Source organism: Ursus arctos, unplaced genomic scaffold (genome assembly GCF_023065955.2).
Source record: "Ursus arctos isolate Adak ecotype North America unplaced genomic scaffold, UrsArc2.0 scaffold_22, whole genome shotgun sequence".
In the NCBI taxonomy this organism is placed as follows: domain Eukaryota; kingdom Metazoa; phylum Chordata; class Mammalia; order Carnivora; family Ursidae; genus Ursus; species Ursus arctos.
Window position 1 is genome coordinate 33,564,238 of NW_026622897.1, and position 20,878 is coordinate 33,585,115.

Genomic DNA, 20,878 nt, shown 5'->3' on the forward strand with positions numbered 1-20,878 from the left:
GGTGCAAGCAGGAAGCTAGGAAGCTTCGCAGCAGCCTGACGCTGGCTCCTCGGCACCACGTGTCCTGTGATTAGTGCTGCTGTCACCTGGCCCACGTGGTTTCAGGGTCGCCCTGCTCAAGGGCCACAGAGACCTAGCACCCTTGGTTATTCCTTTCTCTGACTGTCTAAGTAGTGAACTTTCTGAATCTATAAAGGGCTTCTTGTTTCCTGACTGGCTAACTCTACGGGTCTTGCCCTGCCCTTGTGCTGGACGGTAGCAATTTATTTTCTACTAAATGGTTAGTAAATTTCCTGACACAATTTACTGAACAGTTCAATCTTTCCCCAAAGATTTTCTTCTTTCTTGTTTCGTTACCTTTAAAAGATCTTCTTATATGTGAGAGTATTTTACGTGCTCGCATCTGTTTCTGAACTTGGTTATGTTCCATTTTTCCCCGTCTCTCTATGCTGGTGCCAGAACCACGTTAGTCTGTGTTCGTTCATAACGTGTTTTAAAAATGGGTGAAGAAAAGAAAAGTAAAATGGGTGAAGAAAACCCCTCTCCGTCTTCTTCCTTGACAGAATTTTTTGTCTTATCCAGGATGTTCTTACACATTTATTTTAACAGAAAAGTTTTCAATCATTTGGTCAAAACATCTATTTAAAAAAATCCCAACTTGTATGTCACCTATATATTTTTAAAAGATTTTAGGGGGGCCTGGGTGGCTCAGTCTGTTAAGCATCTACTTTTGGCTCAGGTCATGATCCCAGGGTCCTGAAATCGAGTCCTGCATCCGGCTCCCTGTTCAGTGGGGAGCCTGCTTCTCCTTCTGCCTCTGCTCCCCCTGCTGGTGCTCCCTCGTGCTCTCTCTCTGATAAATAAAGTCTTTTTAAAAAAAGATTTGAGAGAGAGAGAGAATGCACCAGCAGGGTGGAGGGACAGAGAAGAGGGAGAAGCAGTCTCCCTGTTGAGCAGGCAGCCAGATGCGGGGCTCCATCCGAGGACCCTGGGATCATGACCGGAGCTGAAGGCAGACGCTTAACCCACTGAGCCACTCAGGTGCCCCTGTCAACTGTATTTCAATGAAAAAGAATAATAAAATAAATTTTAAAATCCTGACCTCCTGGAATTTTATAATAGCTTCTTTTGCTTGGAGAACTGACAGCTTCACACTACTGCGTCTTCCCATCCAGCAATAGGTATTTCTCCCCATTTATTAACCTTGTCTGATGCCCCACAGTGGAGCCTTGGAGTTTTCTCCAAAGAGGTGCTGCACTTCCTCAAGTTTGTGACTATGTGTCTACATTTTATGTGGCTGTCACCAATGGGATTGTTTTCCATTGTGATTATTGCGGGGTTTAAGCAGGGAGGTGACAGGGTCGTGGTCTTGCGGGGCTGGGGGGGGAAGGAGGGGGAAAGGGTGAGGGGGAGGGAGAGGAAAGGGCTGGGGGGAGGGGTGGCTGGTGGGGCGGGGCACTGCGCCTCTGTAGGGCCGCTGCCCTAGCATGGTGGCCGCTGGTCTTACCCGTTTTTCTCCTCATCACCAGCTTTTTTTCCCCAAGTGGCTTCTTCGTAGCAAACTCTTCCAGGGCGGGACTAAGCCCCAGCGCTTATTTCACCCAACCTCTGGAAATAGGCCTGTAGGGCCCGGATAGACCTTCAAGGACACTGAGTGTTGAGGAAATCTCGGGATGACATTAGAACCCTTCCTTCTGAAGCCAAAAAGTATTTAAGGCCCCACTCCTTCCTCTTGCTTGTTCCTCAGACTCTGGCACAAAGATGGCTGAGCTCCCATGAAGCTACTCCAGTTAGCCTGGGGCCTGTAGGACCAGGCCTCTGCCTCTTTCTCAGAAGGGAGGCTGCTTGAAAATGTGGTTAGATGAACGGTCCCCCTGGAGAGGAAACCTGGCAGATGCGGCTGTTGGGGCTGTGAACACCACGGATTTCTTGCTCTTTGCCTTCCCCCTCCTAAGGTGCCTGACATCTAGGCCAGGCAGAGCAGGACATTTTCAAACAGGAAAACGAAAAACACCTAAAAGCTTCCATATAAGATTACAATTGCTCGCATGTAGTGGGGGCCTCTGCGGGAGTGTGATTTAGAGGAAGGTGTGAGCGCCACATCGTCACAATACCACAGATACCAGGGCACCCAGCACTTGTCGAAGGATGGTCCCAAGGCTGGTGCTGTGTCTTCCATGTTCCGCAGCCCTCGCCCCTGAGGAGAGGGGTTAGCTTCACATGCGGGCGCCCAGAAGGGCCGGCTGTGCCCCTCTCCCTTTCAGTCGCTGCAGCCTCTCCTCCTCAGAGCGGTTCAGTCAAAGAAGTCCTTGGGAGCAGGTGTCTCAAAGACAAGACAGGCCCCAGGCTGCTCCCTGGGGCAGGACACAGACCCAGCGGGGCAGCCAGGAGCATGAAGGGATGACCTCTTAGCGCTTCGGTGCAGAAATCTAGCCTTGCAGAGGCAGTGGGGCAGATGAATTGACAGAAGCAGAGTCGGAGCTGGGCAGAGGAGGTGTCTTTTTAAGTATTTTTAAGATAAACCTCTATTTCACTTGAGTTTCTGTTACTAGGTTTCTAATCCAAGCCACCAAGCAAAAGCAATTACCGTGTCTATAACCCAACCCAAGCTCTGCGAGGTTAGGGAATCTCCTGATCCCAAATGACACCATTATGATTAAACGAAACAATAGACTTTGTTAAGTCTTAGCTGGCTCTTGCTATATGCTAGTATAAAGGACACGTATGAAATCCCTACTATGTGCCCGCCAGATACGTACCCCTTACAGTATTACTTGGTTCCCATCAAACTCTATTATGATTAGCTTATCACTGTGGTTTCGTAGGTAAGCAAAGTCAGGGAAAGTAACACGAAGAGGCAGTGATGCTTAGCAATGAAGAAGATGGGCTTTAGAATAAAGACAGTTGTATGTTTGAATCTCGACCCTACCCCCTTCAAGGTTTATGACTTTGCTTTTAAACTTCTTACAAACTTCAATTTCCTTGTCCATAAAACAGGGAAAATGATGTCCGCCTTTTACAGGGAGTGGTGGGATAATGGTGTACCTGCATCAGGCCCCTGGTGAGCATCAGCCTTTCAGATGCTAAGAAGGAAAAGCTTCTATGATTAAGTGCTGCCACCACCACCTCTTTTCCACAAGACTTTATCCAGAATCCCAAGAACTAGTTTTGGAAATCTAACGTCACATCTGGAACACATTTTCATGTAGTTTGAAGGCACTGGTACATGTCCCATCATGTATTAACCTTGATCCAGTCATTGACCTTTCATTGTCCTCAACATGGAAGCACCCAGGACTTCCTAACTATGGAACAGTGGTGCTATTTAGAAAATCAAAAATGAATATAGAGGCACTTTACAAATTGTAAAGCTGGAGTTTAATTAATTACTTAATTCAGTAGATCTCATGCCTGGCATGGAGCCTAACCTAGGGCTTCAACTCACGACCCTGAGATCAAGACCTGAGCTGAGATCCAGAGTTGGACGCTTAACTGACTGAGCCACCCAGGTACCCCAAGGAGGTATTTTAAAAATAAGGTTTTAAATATTACTAAAGGTTTTTAGAAAGCACTAGTTGAAGTATTCAAAATTTTGTGTAAGTGGATCACCTGGAAAAAATACATAGCATGAATGTGGAGCCAGGACCTGGGCTTTATTCCTGACTCAGGGTCCATGCAAACTGTCCCAGCTTCCACTGGGAAAATGCTGGAGTAGTAAGTAAGCTCTTAGAGAAAAGGGTTTAAAGAAATAGGCACTGATAAAAGCATGTTACTTTTGCTTGAGAAGTTTTATCTTTAACCTTATCAAGCTCAATATCTGTTACAACTGAGATACCTTATGACTGAGTCTCTGTAAAATGGTTCAATTTCTGGTCCCAATTTTTCTACCAAAGTGACACCCTCCAATCACAGTCAAGGCTTAGGAAAACTTCATTTCCCAGCTGCAGAGAGATACTCCCACTTCCCACATACATATCCTCCCAGATAACAAACAAACCAACAAAATCCTATTTCCAAAGGTTTTATTTCACGTATTATTTGATGTTAAACTTTCCTAGGCTCTGCAGCTACCATATGTCAGTGTGCAAACTCCATCTCATTCAAAAGAGACATGACAGTTGAGTATCCAGAACACAAGTAAGTGCCACATGCTGTCTAGGCATGCTTAAGGTTTTGGGCCAAGAGAAAAAGAAAGGAGCACTTGCAGAAGTGAAGGATACCCCATGCACCTTCAGACACACACTCAGGGAGCAGAGAGGTTGATGACACTCTTCCCTACCAACATGTGGGCCAAAATAGAATGCCTTTCACCCTCCATTACACTCTTAAAAACACACGGTGAAGATATCACACATTAAGTGACTTTAATGTCAAAGAAATGAGAAGTTAATGCACAAAGAAATACAATTCACAAAAGAAAATATGCAATGTTTTATAAGCTGCATACATTTCAACAAAAAAGTTGGGGACACGGATTTAGTTATTTCGATTTTTGAAAATATTTATTACAAGATTCCCTTTCCCATATTAAAAGGAAAACATATGACTGGAAATATTCAGAGAATGGAAACTAGGTTAAACCAATTCCCAAGTCCTCATCAAATAAGGTATCAATAAAGGAGAGGTTATTTTGGAACTTAAAATTAGGGAAGCCTATACACAATTTAGAATAGGAAAGAGAAAAAAAGAAGAAAACAAAGAACGATCGTTTACATTTTACAGTCTTTAATTAAGCACATAAAACTGTACTATTTAATATATTTCTCCATGAATTTTTTGTGAAATTCAGATCGCAGTGTATCATTTACAAATCTTTTGTCTTTCTTCTGATCATCTACACCTTTTGCACAGTTCTTGAAAACAACATCATCATCCCACCTAAAGGGAAAAAAGAAAACAGAACGCTCTTACATGTCTGTATCAGGAGACAAGAACAAGTGAATTGAAGAGCTTAGTCACTACCCAGAAAGATGCTCAACACGTCCGTCACCTGATGCAGCAATTACACCCAAAAGAATAAAGTAATTCTTAATAGACTGTAATCTTGCTTTATTATAGCAGGAAGGGCAATTTCTATTTAGAACACACGAACATTCTTATTACTTCTCCTATATAAGCAACTTTGAGTTAGGAATTCATAGGCTTAATTACATAAATATTTAAGGTTTTCAGGTCTAAAACAAAGAGGCAGCACCGTGATTGGTACAGATACTTCTAGATGATAATTACTGACCAGTTTACTGTAGTTTAGATTGCATGGTTTCAAGGATTCTATACTCTCTCATCAGTTACTACTTAGTAATCATCCACTGTCGTATTTCCATTTTATGGCAACAAAGGAGAAGAAACCACTGGGGTGTAACCATTAAGGTTCATAGACTGGCCCAGATCTACATTTCAGTCTAGCGGAAAGAACGTGCTGGGTAACCCCTCACCGGAAGGACAGAGCATAAGGAAGCATAGCTTTCTCCTTTATGATCTATCTGGCTGTGTATCTTTACTACGTTAGTCACGAATACAACTATATGTGGAATCCTCTGTGTCCTTCTAGGAAGTCTCTGAATGTGAAGGGTAACCTTGGGGACTCTTCACCCATACATCCAAAATGTAAGCTTTGGAGAGCCAAGGGCTCAATGCACTGCCCCATCCCGAGTGCTTAGAACAGTATGTGGTACGCAGCTGGTTATCATAAATATCTACTAAAAGTAAGTACATCTTCTTTCATTCTCCTTCTTCCAGTATTCCCATATCTGATGGAGAAGAGTATCAGTGAAAAGGGGGCTTTTAGAGGCTTCACATAATATAGTTTGGTATCAAATGGCACAATCTGCAATATATACCCAACTCGTCAGTGTGAAGTACCTTCTTTTAACTTTGAAGTTGGCCTGAGGCTGGGATGGGCCAGTGAGATTAAGGAGAGGGTTTCCACTCAAAATGTTTTCCATACGTATTCTTTCTTCTTCAGCTTTCTGTTCTTGTTCCTGTCAAGGACAGAGAAGGACTCATTTACTTACATTAATTCTGGGGTCAATCTTCTTACATAACTCCTATTTTAAAAGACTGTTAGGATTTTATGAGGGAGAAGGAATGAGCATCAAGGTAGGTGTTTGTTTTTTTAAGATGTAAGATATACCAGAAAAGCTCACTTACCAAAATAATGTGGCCTTTTTATTATAAATATTTCATGCTTGTCATCATACATTCATTAGTCTGACTCAGAAATTCTATGAATGCATATTTAAATCTATTTTCTTTCTTGAAGTACATACAAAATTAATTGCTTATTTTCAGAGAGTACATCAGTAAATATATTCTAGTAATTTGAGAATATATTAAACATCAAAGAGACACATTTAGCAAAGCTATTACCTTGATTTTTAAAGATGGGCTATATAAAACTATGATTAAAAATAATTTTATTTTGAATTATTAACAATATAAATTTATACCTCCAGGATTTAGTGACAAGTTACTATTAGCTAAGAAGTAGCTCCTAAGATAAGCTATCATGTAACATATTATATTCGGCTAACATGCATTTCTACTAATCTACCCCAAATTTATTCATTGTTACGATTTATTGTTACTAACTTTCCATTTTTATACCACTCATTCTTCATCAGTTACAAGCTTGTCTTTCTTCACTTTTAATTTAAGCATTAACCTCTTTAAACTCAAATCACCCTCAGTTTCATTCTTAGAATGAGAAATATAAAATGCCTGAATTCTTAGCCATACTGCTAGCTCTACCTGTTCATGCTATTTTAAAACAAAAATAAATCCCACTTTACTGTATTTTAGGAAGGACAAAAACTGATGACTTAATGGATCAAGGAAAAAAAGACTTTCAATTTGAAATGAACCTAATAGGGGTGCCTGGGTGGCTTAGTCAGCTAAGTAGCCAACTCTTGATTTTGGCTCAGGTCGTGATCTCCCGTTGTGAGATCAAGCCCCACATCAGGCTCCACCCTCAGTACCTTCAGGGGATTCTCTCCCTCTCTCTGCCTCTCCCCCACCCTGCTCATACTCTCTCCCTCTCTCAAATAAATAAACCTTAAAATAAATAAATAAAATGAACCTAATCAAGTTTTAGGCCACTTGGAAAAATAGCCTCATTTCCCACAGAGTTAATGATATTTCATTTTAATATACAAATGTGAACAACAGATTTCATTTTTAAGAGGCCAAATAACCAGGGGTGAGAAGACACAATGCTCAGGGAAATAAACAGGGAAACTCCTTCAGCTCACTGCTCAGACCTTAAGCAAACAAAATCAGGAACATCCCTTACAGATTAAGAACAGATAGCTTTCTAAAAACTATGTATTTTTAACAAATTATATTGATGTTGAAAGTGAAGACATTTCTCTGAGATGCTAGAAAAATAAAAGCTCAAGTATACAATGTATCCAACTTATAATAATAACACATGTGATATAATAAAGTTCTGGCCATTTTATATTTGCAATATTATCTCCTTTAGAGTCCTGGCTGCCTGCCACACACAGCACTGGGGAAAAAAGGTGGCAATTCTTTCCATATTCAAGTACCAGGCACATTATGGTTCACAAACATAGGCTCATAATCAGCCTTCGGATCAAACCCAAACCATCCTATTTTTGTTAATAAAATTTTACTGGAACAGACAGTCACACTCATTCATTTCTATATTGTCTACAGCTGCTTTCATGCTACAGTGAGCAGAGCCGACGAGCCGCACGAGAGATGGCCTGGTCTGCAAGCCTGAAATATCCTGAAATATTTGCCATCTGGCCCTTTACAGAAAGCTTCCTAGCCCCTGACATAGGCTGACTGGTTTGAAAATATTATTTTGGGACACCTCAAAAATCAGCCACTAGAAAACCAGACGGGCAACAGGAACAAAAGTAAAACTGTCCTTCAACCCCTAGAAACACCAATACATTTTGTACAGAGAGTAGAGGAATCTTACAAAATTCCAAAACCTTCTGTCTAAAATGTTTATCCTCCCTAAGGGTCAACCAAATGCACTTGAACTGCTTGTCTCTTTATGTATCCAGAGCTGTTAGGCAAGCCAAAAGAATTGGGAATAGAACAACAGCCCTCTAGTGGTATGCAAGTGATATCAGGAAAAGTTCTCCTAATTCTCCGATTTTTAAAAATTAGATACGACAGTTAGAAGCTATTACGGGAATTATGCTATTGTATGCCAAACTTTGGCAGGAATTATAATATTCTTCTTCCAATTTGAATTTCAGCAATCTTCTACTTCCTGAGACTCCTCACGTGAACCCACGTCAGTCTTTTTCTCCTCTTTAAACAGAATAATTCTTGGTTCAAATGAAAACTTACACAGAAGCTCTAAAAAAGGCCGAGCTGTTCTGTTTGAAAATGGACATAGACATCTCCATGTGAATGTCTCATAATGTGTCAAATTCAACATGTTCCAAACAGAGCTCATTATCTCTTTTCTCTCCATCTAAACATGGGCATCCTTCTGCCATCCCCCCTATTAGGGAATGTCAGCAACATCTACCCGGGAACTGGGGGTCATCTTGGCTGCCACATCTAATCAGTCACTTTATCTGGTCAATTTTACCTCCTTGACAGCTCTATCAGCATCTATTTACTTCTGTCAATTCCAAATTGCAATGCAAAATTATCTTAATTACGTGTGAGGATTATTAGAACAGCCTTCTCAATCAGTTCTCCCAATCCAACCTCCATATTTCTGCCAGGGTAATCTTTCTAAAATGCATATCCAAGTAGATGACTATTAAATTTATTATTCCTATTTTTCTGTATTACTGAAATATTTCATAATTAAAAAAACAAAAAAATAAAACGCATATCCAATCTTATCATTCTCCTGCTGAAATCAACTAGCTCTTCATGGCCTTCAAGACAGAGTCCAAACTCCTTTAGCATTGGCTTATGAACCTCTACTGTTCTGACCTGCTTTTGCTCACCTGTTTCATCTCTTATTGTTACTACTATGGCAAATTCATCCAAAGTTTAAAGGTATGTACTGTGGATCCTATGTAATCCTTGTAATTCTTTTTGAGATAGACATTCTTTTCTTTCATCGTATAAACGGAGAAACTGGCTAGGTAAATTGTCCTAGGTTACATAAAATCTAGTTACAGACTACACAACAAATGTCTAGAAAGAAGGATGGAACCAGGAGACGAAGACATAAAGATGGCCTCATTATATCCATGGGTTCTTTGTAGACCGTGATTATATCATATTTATCTTTAATTCTTCTGATACGTAATGGACAATGATTAAATGTCTGTTAAACATGAACAAATGAATAAAAAACAAATTGATGAGCACTATGAAGCATACCCGAACTATTTGGAAAGAATTTCTAACATAACCAGGAAAATCAGGATGTCGCAAAAATTATCAGCCTTCTAGATCTACAGGTGCAGTAATATCTAGACATGGCAAGGACGATTTCTAATGTAAGATGATATTACTTAAATTAAAAAATATTCCGAGGGCGCCTAGGTGGCTCAGTTGTTAAGCGTCTGCCTTCGGCTCAGGGCGTGATCCCGGTGTTCTGGGATCGAGCCCTTGCATCAGGCTCCTCTGCTGGGAGCCTTCTTCCTCTCCCACTCCCCCTGCTTGTGTTCCCTCTCTCACTGGCTGTCTCTCTGTCAAATAAATAAATAAAATCTTAAAAAAAAAAAATATTCCGTTCAGAAAAGATGAGAAGATGCACATATTTAATATTTTGATTTTACCTTCCTGGCCTGCTCTTCAGCTCTTTCTTTTTTAATTTTTTCTAGTTCTGCAAGAAGAGCTGCGGTATCATCATCATCACTCTCCTCTTCAAAATCTTCATCTTCATCTTCCTCCTAAAAAAGAATGACGACAGCCCAGGAGAAAATGCACGTTACTCATTATTTTTCCCAAAAAAATTACACTTACCATATCTTTGGGCAGGATTAATTTTCCTATTGGGAAAGATAAATGCACCTAAATATGATTAAACTCAACCATCAACCAAAACATACAGAATTCTTACTAAAATGTCCCTGAGATGCTTGAGAGATTGTAACAGCAAAAAGTGTAACAAAGTATTCTTCAAATCTACATGGTCAAAAGGGAATTTACATATGAAAATATTTCTAAAATCCAACAAGAAACACTTTACACTGATACACACAGTACATAATGTACACAGTGTATCACCCTGAGAGTCAAATAATTTCATTAGTTCAAGACAACTTTTAAGCAAGTAAGGATAATCAAAAGTACAAAAAAGGGTGCTACATTCTCAGAATAATTTCAAACAATTATTAAATCCCATTTAAAATGGGATTCCCTTTAATTACTGAGTTAATTACTTAATTCAATCTGTCAACTCTGAAATTAATTGCTGATATATGTACTTAGTTAGATGCAACCGATGAAAAGCCACTCATGTTTTCTCACTGAATATACAAAACTGCAAGTTAATTATAGACCATAGGGTCCCACTGAATTTTAATGTTAACTGAAGCACTAATCGTAAAAGAACTTCCACTTAGATCGCTTCCCTTCCTAAGCAGAGGGAGCCCTTAAGTTGAGTTGTACATCTAGAGAGGGCATGTTTGGTATCTAATGTGGAAAGGCTTTGAGTTCAACTCTTGGGGGTGCTATTACTGACAGAGACCCTAGAATGAAGAATGCCCTCTGGAAGTACAGAACATGGTCAACCTTCAGGGTTTAGTATGGAGAATTATTTTTTGGGGAAGCTTATCCTTTAATAGATCACTTTCTTATTTGGTTCTCCAGAGATCAAACTTGCTCTTAAAGTTTAATTACTCTAGTGATTAATAATACTTTTCATTTAAAAATCAATCATAAAGCTTAGCACTGAAGTCAGGACTACATTTGAACACCAGTAAGTAAAAATAAAATAGGCCACTTCTTAAAGCCAAAAATTAAAAGAAGCATTTCAGAAAACATAACAAATGAACTACTATGTGGAGATGGAGATCGACAGAGGAAATAAAACATACATCTGTTAGAGGATCATCTGCATCAAGGTTGGCCGCAGGAATCTGGTCTAACCGAGGCTTCTTTGACACTGATGAGGAGGTTGTATGTTCTGGGGGAAAACAAACATCACTTAGCTTACTAAAAAAAACACTGTGCTTCTTTTAACATTTTAGGGACCCGTGGGCACAAAGAGCTAGATTATAATCATCAAGATAGCGCAGACAGGAACCACAGTGCCTGGCATGTGTCTTTGGTAAACACTTGTTGAATGAATTAATGAAAAATAATGATTTTAATATGGGAACTGTAGCCTTTCTGAGGAAATTTAGGGAACAGTTTACATACGCTGAAAATATAAAAAAGACAGTATAACTTATGCCCCTAGATGCCTTCCAAAAGCCAGTGACAAAAATAGGAGACCCTTATAGACAGAAAACACAGGGCCTCAAAAACTCTGGTTGCTGTAAACAGTCAAAACCTTTAGGGGCACCTGGGTGGCCCAGTCGGTTGAGTGTCCACTGTTGATTTCAGCTCAGGTCATGATCTCGGGGTCCTGGGATCAAGGCCTGCAGAGCAGCATCAGGCTCTAGGCTCAGTGTGGAGTCTGCCTGAGATTCTCCCTCTGCTCTCCCCCCCACCCCTCCCCCGCTCATGCGCATGTGCACTCATGCTCTCACTCAAATAATCTTAAAAAACAAAAACAAAAAACCACCTTTATGTAAACTGAAACAGCTGCCAGATATCCCCAGATCATCCTGTTCCTTCTACTACAGGGGCACAAAGAGATGGATCTGGAATCAACCTTGTTAGCACCTCTAATCTGATCACTTAAGAAAGTGTTACCAGAATCTTAAAGCAAACAACACTTTAAATTGTTTACACCAACATTTTAAAGCAAACAAACAAAAATATTAATCAGTTCCAATTAGCACATGAAAGAAAAACTGTTGTCAACATAATTTCATGAGACGAATCTGTGGGGGCAGTGTTGGTACCTCGTGTTGGACGATCTCTATTTTTTTCTCTTGCAGCAGCTCGCTCTCTCTCTTCCAGCTCTCTCCTGAAGTCACGGTTGCGAACCTCTTCAGGGGCATCCTGAGTAGTTTGTCTAAAGTAGAAACAAATCGGCAAAAATGTTACTAAAAAAACACATGGCTGTAGCAATAGAAGACAATTCACAAAAAGCAACTCTGTCCTTTAGTCCCTCACTTTTCAAGGAACTAAAGGAGATCATTACCCTAATCTGAAGGTTACTAACAGGCGTTCTTGTAATGTTTCCAATATTTCAGAGCCCAAACTGAGTCCCATATTTTCCCATAAGGCTGCAGATTAATTAAAATCTCTTTACTTTTTGTTAGTAGGTCAACTCAGGGCTCATTACTGTGACACTTTTAATCTCACATTGATTAGTGCTAATAGTTCATGGGTCCTCTGAGGTCATTGTTATTGTGCCATATACACATGGAAGTTCCCAGTTAATAGGAATTTCTGCATAAGTTATATATGGTAGTGTTTTATAAAAAGCATAATTCTAATGTCAAACACTCTACTGCATTCTACTCCTATGAAAACAGATAAATATACCCCAAATATGCTACAATCTCATGAACATGCCATTTAACAGATTTAATCTTGTCTTCTGAACAAGAAAATAAAAAGTCTTCATTACCTATATTTTATCTTTGTATGAGAAGGTAGGTCTCTACTTGAATATTGCTTTGAGAGCTGGCTCAAATCACCTTCTCCTTTTCCTCTCCCACCTCTTGCAGGTTCAAAAGTTGGCCTAGCTGCTGTTGTCATCTTTTATCCTTTAAAGAAAAACTATACCAAGTTATTTCCAATATGACAAACCCTCATTTCATAAAGTATTAATAAATATTCATCCTTGTGAAATAACTTCCAAAACTCATTCTCCAAAATTTTCTTAAATAATCTCAAACAAGAGTTCTGAAGAAAACAAAAAAACGAAGCTTGTGGTCTATAAGGAATATAGCTTCTTAGGCAGTTCTTACTTAGTGCAGAAAATTCTCTCATGAAGATCTGAGTTCGTGTTCCTGTTCTTCTGTCTCTGTGGCCCTCCAATCCAGCTTAAGTTTCTGTGGAATGGGCAGTGTCCCTCACAGGATTATTATGAGATTGAAATGTCAAAGCCTTGTAAAATTTAGTACTGCCATGATTAAGTTTTAAAAATTCTCAACCCTACTCCACCAGACGCCCTAAGGTCTGCATTTTATCTAAACCTCATACAAAAGAAAATAGGCTAGTAACTACAACAACAAAAGTTGTTTTACAGTCATAGACAAATACTGAGTGTCCTGGAGAAAAGTGTGCTAAACTTTAATGACAGTTACATATGCAAAATTCTCCAACAACCTTTTGTTGGTCCAATTTCCTTCTATAGCAACCATTATTATATAAATCAGATCTTTTGTAGGTTACAATGCTCAAGACAGGAAACTCACCCCCAAAGGCTTCTGATAGGCAAAACTCAGGGACCCATTCCTTGTTACTTTTGGTTTGGGCTGCCAAGAGTAGTGCCTAGCAGATGTGGCGACTGAAGGAAGTCCCGTTAAGCGTCCGAAAAGCAAGAGTGCAGGGAAGCTGGGGGAACTGGTATACTTCTCTAGATTTTCAAAAAGGGAAAAGGGGTCTATGCAGAAGGAGAAACTGGGTTTCCTGCCGCCGGGGGCGCAGCCGCCTCCCACACACTCCCGGATTTTTTTTTATCACTCCCGCCTCCCGGGGGCTCGCCTTCCGGCTGTTACCAGAAACTCGCTGACTCTTCACCCAGAGGCCCGACTCGCAAGGGGTTCGGGGGATGGAGGGGTGCAGACCCTGTTTAACGCCGTCTGCAAAGCTGCCTTCACGCTCCGCGCTCCACGGCCGGCCGGGGACTCGAAGGGCTCTGCCACCGCCCGCCGCTCCGGGGCCTCCACCGCCCGCGCCCGGTTCCCTATCGCCGACTCCGACCCCAACCACCCTTCCCTGCCCCCCCTTGGACAAGAGAGATAATCTGCTACCCTCCTGCCGCTCACGTCGGCCGAGGTATAAGGCGACAGCCTCCGGAAATCATACACACACCATTAAGACTCTTACCTCCCAGAAACCTCTGCGCCCAGGGCCAGGGCCCAAGACCCGGAACCAAACCCCAAGCTCTTTTGTCGCACTTCAGAGGCCGAGGCAGAGACCAATCCGCAGCAGGCAAGGTGGAAGTCGGCGTGACGACAACAAGGGGCGGGGCCGAAACGGCCCAGGGGGCGGGCATTTGAAATCAGTGCTTTAGAGTAGACTCTAAACATCATTTTTATACCTTCAAGAACCAATTACTTAATGTCTCTTCCGTCTTTCCCTTACCCGACCCCCTCCCAGACTCCTTCATTCCTGTGCTGCGTGGACGGAAAGCCCCGGGTAGCCGACACCACGTCCCCGGCTAGCGAGAGAGAGCGTAGAGAAGGATTACACCAAACTGTTTAAATCCAACGGCTCCTGCTTCCTCTCGCCTGAGCTAGACCCAACAAGCCTAGAGAGTTGGGCTACGGAAAGACTAGTGTTTTCATTTAATTGGATATGAAGAAAGAACAAATATGTACGGGGGCAACCACGATCTTTATAAAGGTACCATTCCTGCAAAAATATTAGTCTTCAAAGCAAAGGTTGTATTCGTATTGTTTGTGAAAATTTCTATTTCTTAAAAAGCCTAAGTTCTAGTGGGAGGGGAGATGTCACTATTTAGAGATTCATTTATTAACCCGATTGTGAGCGTTTAGAACGGTGGGCCCAACTGCCAGAAGCACGAGATGCAGTTATAAGATGGCTACTCAAGCGTTAGGTGAACTTTTAATAAGACAACGAACAGGGGGGAAAAAATCACCGACCGTCCTTCCTCCCTTTCCCAAAAAGCACTGGGAGTAAGGATCTTGTTTGTTTAGTCCATCTCGGTATCTCATCACATGGTCTTTGGCCACAGTAAATGCTCAATAAATATTTATTAAACAAATGAAAATTCAGCTCCTCCAACTTGGTTTCAAATGTAAGAGCTCATAAAATTGAACATTAAAAAGCTTTATTTCCAGAACTCTTTTTTTGAAACTTATAAATATTTTTTTTTTAAAAAGTAGAAGAGCCCCTTCCTTTATAAAGTTCAAGATAAAGATCTTAATTTTTCTTATGGAAGGTATTTCTCCCCTAGTTTTGTACATCTCATTAAAGGACACTACCATGTTTGAGTTACTATACCAAAACCTCAAGGCTCCTAATTAAATTCCTCTTTCTTTACTCTTAACATTTAGTTTATTTGCAAGACTTACCAATTTTACTTTCAAAATAGTACCCTAAATATCATTCCACTGCCACTCCCTAGTTCAAGCCACTAAGATTTCTCACCTGCATTGTAATTGCTCCTTAATGGGTCTTCCTGCTTCCACTTTGGCCCTACGTAAAGTTAATTTTGCATATAGCAGTGAGAGTGATCTTTGAAAATTATGAATCGGGGAGTGTTACTTTCCTGCATAAGAATGCACTGCACTTAGAATAAAAGTCAAATTCCTTAATGTGACCCGAGACCCCATGGGGTCTGGTTCCTGCCTATCTCCCTGACTTCACTTTTAATCAGACACTCTCTTACATATTAAACTCCAGCCACAGCCAACAGGGCATTTCTCTTTCACAAACAAGGATAAGATTCCTTTGCACTAGGTTTTCTCTGTTGCCTATGTCTCAAGATAACTGTGTTAACCTCCTTCAAGCCTCTGCTCAAATGTCATTGCATCAGTGAGGCTTTCCCTGACATCTTCATTTTCTCCCCCACACCTCTGACATGATGCCCTGTTTTATTTTTTGTAGTACTGAACACTAACAAGTTTATTCTGTTTATTGTTTCTCCCTTTGTTTCTTGTCTGAGAGGCAGCACAGCAAATCATTAAGAGAAAGGGATCTATAGCCTGTCTTGGTGCTAAATTCCAAGTGTGCCTTTTCCTGGCTGTTTAACTTTGCCCTAATGGGGAAGTTATTTTCCCTTTTTGGGCCCTCAGTGTCCACTGCATAAAATGGGGATAATTCTAGTCTTTATCTCTTATTGTTATGATAAGGATTAAGTGAGCGAATACTTGTAAAGTGCTTAAAACAGTCTCAGCAAACAGTAGTTGCTAAATTAATGTTAGCTATTATTATTATTAATATTATTTTTATTATTATTGTCTATCTTCCTGTATTAGAACGTAAGTTCCAGGAAAGCAGGAACCTTGTCTCTCTTGTTCACTGGTGTATCCTCTGCATATAGAACAGTGCCTGGCACATAATAGGTGCTGAGTAAGTATTTGTTGAATGAATGAATGATTGATGCACTCTGAGGTGGAGGAATGAAGTAACAATGGCAAGGTGGGGACACGATTATAGAAAATGCCCCTGGTTTTTATGTTCCAACTGCCCTTATCAGCTCTGAGTCAGTCACCCTGATTCATTTATCTCTTGGCCCACCACCTAATCTTTGGATCGCCATGATTAAATAATCACCCCTGTAATTTTATTAACACCGATGTACAGCATGATCAGCCCACAAATGAAAAGCTTTGACTTAAATGGTCTGAAAGTATTAATTAGAAAACAAACTAAAAAGTTTTTCCTTCGGTGATTTTAAACTATTAATAAATGAAACTAAAAGCTTTTGACTTAAATGGTTTGAAAGTATTAGCAAAAGAAACTAAGTTTACTAAAAACTTAAAATTCACCTTATCAGTTATCTTTGCTGGCAAAAATCATATATAACCTCCCAAGAATTCTCACTTGAAACCCATTACCACAGAAATCCAGTTGCCTAAATCCAGTTGCTAAATTCTGCCTGCCAAGCCTCTTATACTAATTGTTTATTTTCCCACTCTGCAATGATAGAATTTCCCACATTCCTCTCTTTCTTCAAATCTACGCACCTCTTCCACCCTCTTTCCCCTTCTCATCCTCTTTCTGAGGAGTGGATGATCTTCTGACTTCTCTGGGAAAATAAAAGCTCTTAAATAAGGATTTCTCATGTGCCCTTCAGCAGGTCTAGCAAGCTGCCTATGACTATGCCCATATCCTCAGCTTTCTGTGAGTTAGTAGACATGAGGTGACCTAAGCCCTATCCCTTGTGGTCTGGGTCCCAATCCCTCCAACTTCTTAGTAACTGGCATCCTGCTTTATTTCCTATCTCTCAATCTATGAAACCATCCCTTCTAGATCATTCTTATCAGGTTTTGGATATGATGTAATATATCTTAACCTTAAAAAATGCTCCTTCATTTTAATATGACAAAGGTAGGATTTTAATTCAATGTGAAAAGGATGTTTTATATAATAACTATGATTGCAAAACTGACTATTCTTGTGGCATGATGTAATGTAGGAGTTCCAGCTTCAAAGCTTCCATGGACACTATGCCCTGTTGAATTTAATATCCAAAAGGAAAAAACAAACCTGAAAAATCTAAGAGGAAAACTTAAGAGACTAGTTGTACAACCTAGAGTTTGTAAAGATCCTTTAAGCAAGGCAGAACACCTAAGAGCTATAAAAGAAATAATTGTAAAAATTTATCTATATAAAATTTTAATTTCATTGCAGAAGATGTTCAAAACAAAGTCAAAAGATAAATGCTAGATGAACAGGTAATTTTTTAATGCCTATAACATATAAAAGGTTACTATTACTAGTAATATGCATAACAAAATACAAACAACCCAATAAAAAAAAAATGGGTATGGAATATAAAGAGGCCATTCAGAGAAAGCAATTCCAAAGAAACAATAAATACAAAATACATGCAACCTCCCTATTAGGAAAATGAAAGTAAACCAATAATGAATTATCACATTATAGTATCAGATTGGCAATAATTTTTTTAAATTATCAATACAATTGGATGGGATTGGGAGAAAAGGGGATCTAGTTAGACAATTAGGCATTGGCTCCCTATTTCTCTCACAGTGAAAATAAAAGGTGCTCACAATGACCTATAAGGCTCTCCCCTACCTAATTGATTTCCTCCCTTGCTCATGCCTTCCTGGTATTATTTGATCATAGCTCTTGCCTTAGGGCCCTTGCATTAGGTATTTCCCTGGCCAAGAGCACTCTTACTTGTCTTATTCAGGTCTATGTTTAAATGAGGTCACCCAACCGTGACAGCCCTATTTAAAGTTGCAGCCATCCTCCCCTTTGGTCCCCCAACATCTTGTAGTCCTTATCTCCCTTATTCTGCTATGTTTTTCTTTTTTACATAGCATGTATCATCTTCTGTGATCCTATATAATTTAGTTATGTTTATTATTTCTTTCTCTACCTATTCCATGTAGGATATAAATTCTACAAGGGCAGAATCTTTGTTTATCCCAATGATGTAGGCCAAGCACCTAAAACAGTGCCTGGCATCAAGAGGTGCCCACAAATTTTTTCTAAATGAGTAAATGAATGAATGGATGAATGAATGAATGAGTGAGTGAGTGAATGAGTTTTAAGAGGAAAAAAATCACATTTTGATGTAAAAAGTTGTTGCTTTAATCTCTTTTATATTTTAAAGGAGAAAAAAGTAATTTACATTCTGCTAGTCTGAAATCCAGGTTTGACATGAAGATACGCCAAGACTCAGAAAGATTATTTCTTTTCAGGAAAGAATCACTAAATGAAAAGTCATGTGACTATCAGGCTCTATATGTATCCTCAAAATTCTAATTTGGCTAGCCCCACCCCCAGTCCAATCACAACTCTAATTTAGTCCAACCTCCTTCTTCTTTCAACTGAATCATTTTCCCCAATTCCAGTAAACCCTCTCATTTACAAAGTTACCAACCCACAAACTGAAAATTTTGCTTGAAAATGTTTCTTTGAGGCTTTTAATAAGAAAATGAAGGGAAAAACTCCAATGGTCACAAGTCAAAAGTCACATTTAAAAATAAACATAAATAATGGCATCTGTTTGAAGTTTTAACCTGAAAATGACCAATTTTCTGAGATAAAAGGCTGAAACTTTGTTTTAACAAGAATAGGGAAACAAAGTAGCTTGCCTTACACCAACAAAATCCTGATTTTAAATGAAGATGCTCTGGGGGCCCAGAGAGATAATTTTCTGGAGACAGTTTCAGAAAGAAATTTGCTGATGGTCCAGGCTAGCTTACTGAGTAGTAGTATAATTTAACCACTTCTTACAAAATCTGAGCACATGGCTACCTCATTAGTTGGCCAGTCCATAATTACCAAGACAGTTAAAAATGAACATATTAAAAAACAGATAAAACTAAGCAACTAAAATGGGGGAAAATAAAGAGACAAGCATACCAGGCAAATTCTATGCAATGCCAACAAAAAACTGTAGCAACATGAATTATCAAAAGGATTCTTTAAATAGAATAGCATTAACAAGGACATGACTAGGGCCATCTTATCGAATCATAAAGAAAAATCCACTAGGAAAATATTACAATCATGAAAATGTGTGCAACTAACTACATAGTCTGGAAAAATATAAAGCAAAAATAAAGAATTAAAAGGAAAAACTGACATCCACAATTACAACGGGAATTTTTTTAACATAAATTTTTCTCAGACTGATAGGCCAAGCAGACAAATTAACAACATTGATGTATTGTGTGCACAGATAAATATCCTTATTGCATTTATATATGCATATATATTTGCATATTGCATTTGTAGGTATAGAAAATCCTTTAAAACAAGAGAATACACATAATTTTTAATAAACATTGAAGATCTACAAAATTTAATCAAATATAATGCCCCCAAATAAGTTTTGATTAATGCTTATGTATATATTTCTAAATGATAATACTTAGTCTTGCCAATTTTTGAACTCTATAATGTTCAAAATGTTTATATAAATGAATCATTTATATTGTGTAGCTGTAGTATACTATGTAGAATTTCGTTGTGTAAAAGTACACAATATGTGTTATTTATTCTAATAATTATGTTTTCCAGTATTGGTATTACAAGTAATGCCACTATGAACATTCTTATGAACGTGCAGGGATGCATGAGTATATATATTTCATTTATATATATCCTGTCAGCAAGATGAGAGTTCTTGTTCCGTAGTCTCACCACACTCGATATTGTCCAGCTTTTCAATTTTAGCTCACCTGGTGGGTGACAGTAATCTCTTATGGAGGTCTGAATTTGCATTTCTTGATTACTGATCACCTTACATATGTTTAATGTCCATTTGGATTTCTTCTTATGTGTGGTATCCAAGTCTTGTCTCTGTTGGCTCCTCTGAGCTCTTAATACCTTCAACACCAGTTCTGTCACTTACTTGTGCTACCTGTGTATTTTCCGTTTCTTGGCTCCTCCTTTTGGTATATCGTGATACATAAAAGTCTTTAATATTTGGGTAGTTTGATTGATCAGTCTTTTCCTTTCTGCTTAGTGCATGCTATTTATTGATTGAGAAATTCTTTCCGACTTTGCAGTTATGTAGATATTCTTGGATATTATTTTCTGAAAGTCTTGTAGTTATATCTTTCACAGTTCCACTAGGAATTCATTTTTCTGCATAGTGTGATAGAGGGGTCTTGAAATCTGGTAAAGCAAGTCTTCTAGTCTTGTCCCTCTTTTATGAGGCCCTTTGTGCCTCAATATAAAATGTAAAATGCTATGTTCTACAAAAATACTTTTGGAATTTTGATTACAATACCATTGAATCTATTGATCAATATAGGAAGAATTGACAATTCTACAATCTTGAATCCTTAAATCTATTAATAGATTATGTCTTTCCATTTATTTAGGTCTACTTTAATTACCTCTAAGTAAATTTATATTATTGTCTTTATAGAAGACTTGCAAGATTATGTTAGCTTTAGCCTTAGGTGCCACTTAATTTTTAATACTATTGTAAGTGGCCTCTTTCTTAAATTTTAAGTAA

At 39.1% G+C, this 20,878-nt stretch overlaps 2 protein-coding genes across 10 annotated transcripts in view; one reads left to right on the top strand and one right to left on the bottom strand.

Moving 5' to 3' along the window:
• Nucleotides 1-4,345: 4,345 nt before the first annotated feature.
• Nucleotides 4,346-14,154, bottom strand: CWC15 (CWC15 spliceosome associated protein homolog). 9 transcript variants are annotated; one of them, XM_026505318.4, is made up of 8 exons: nt 13,809-13,899; nt 12,987-13,070; nt 12,644-12,782; nt 11,970-12,082; nt 10,995-11,083; nt 9,732-9,845; nt 5,863-5,981; nt 4,346-4,878 (listed from the first exon to the last, which is right to left on the bottom strand). In XM_026505318.4, the coding sequence occupies exons 3-8, from the start codon at nt 12,772-12,774 to the stop codon at nt 4,749-4,751; spliced, it is 696 nt and encodes a 231-aa protein (XP_026361103.1). In that variant the 5' UTR covers nt 12,775-12,782; nt 12,987-13,070; nt 13,809-13,899; the 3' UTR covers nt 4,346-4,748. The 9 variants fall into 9 exon arrangements, with proteins under 9 accessions (XP_026361103.1, XP_026361098.1, XP_026361107.1 ...); XM_026505313.4 differs by having other exon boundaries at nt 13,740-13,835; XM_026505322.4 differs by lacking the exons at nt 12,987-13,070; nt 13,809-13,899 and adding an exon at nt 14,071-14,154.
• The window catches only part of KDM4D (lysine demethylase 4D), a 40,847-nt gene continuing 33,905 nt past the window's right edge, over nt 13,937-20,878 (top strand). Inside the window, exons 1-2 of the mRNA XM_057316624.1 lie at nt 13,937-14,589; nt 16,188-16,281. The gene's annotated coding sequence lies outside the window, so the exon portion shown is untranslated. The remainder of the gene's footprint in view (nt 14,590-16,187; nt 16,282-20,878) is intronic.

Bases quoted from the DNA above. Each gene is read 5' to 3' on its own strand.
- CWC15 (XM_026505322.4), bottom strand. From the start codon at position 12,774: ATGACAACAGCAGCTAGGCCAACTTTTGAACCTGCAAGAGGTGGGAGA. The intron at 5,982-9,731 runs GTAAAATCAAAA...TGTCCTTGACAG, and splicing joins CTGAAGAGCAGGCCAGGAAG to GAACAAGAACAGAAAGCTGA. The intron at 4,879-5,862 runs GTACTTCACACT...TTTTCCCTTTAG, and splicing joins AACTTCAAAGTTAAAAGAAG to GTGGGATGATGATGTTGTTT.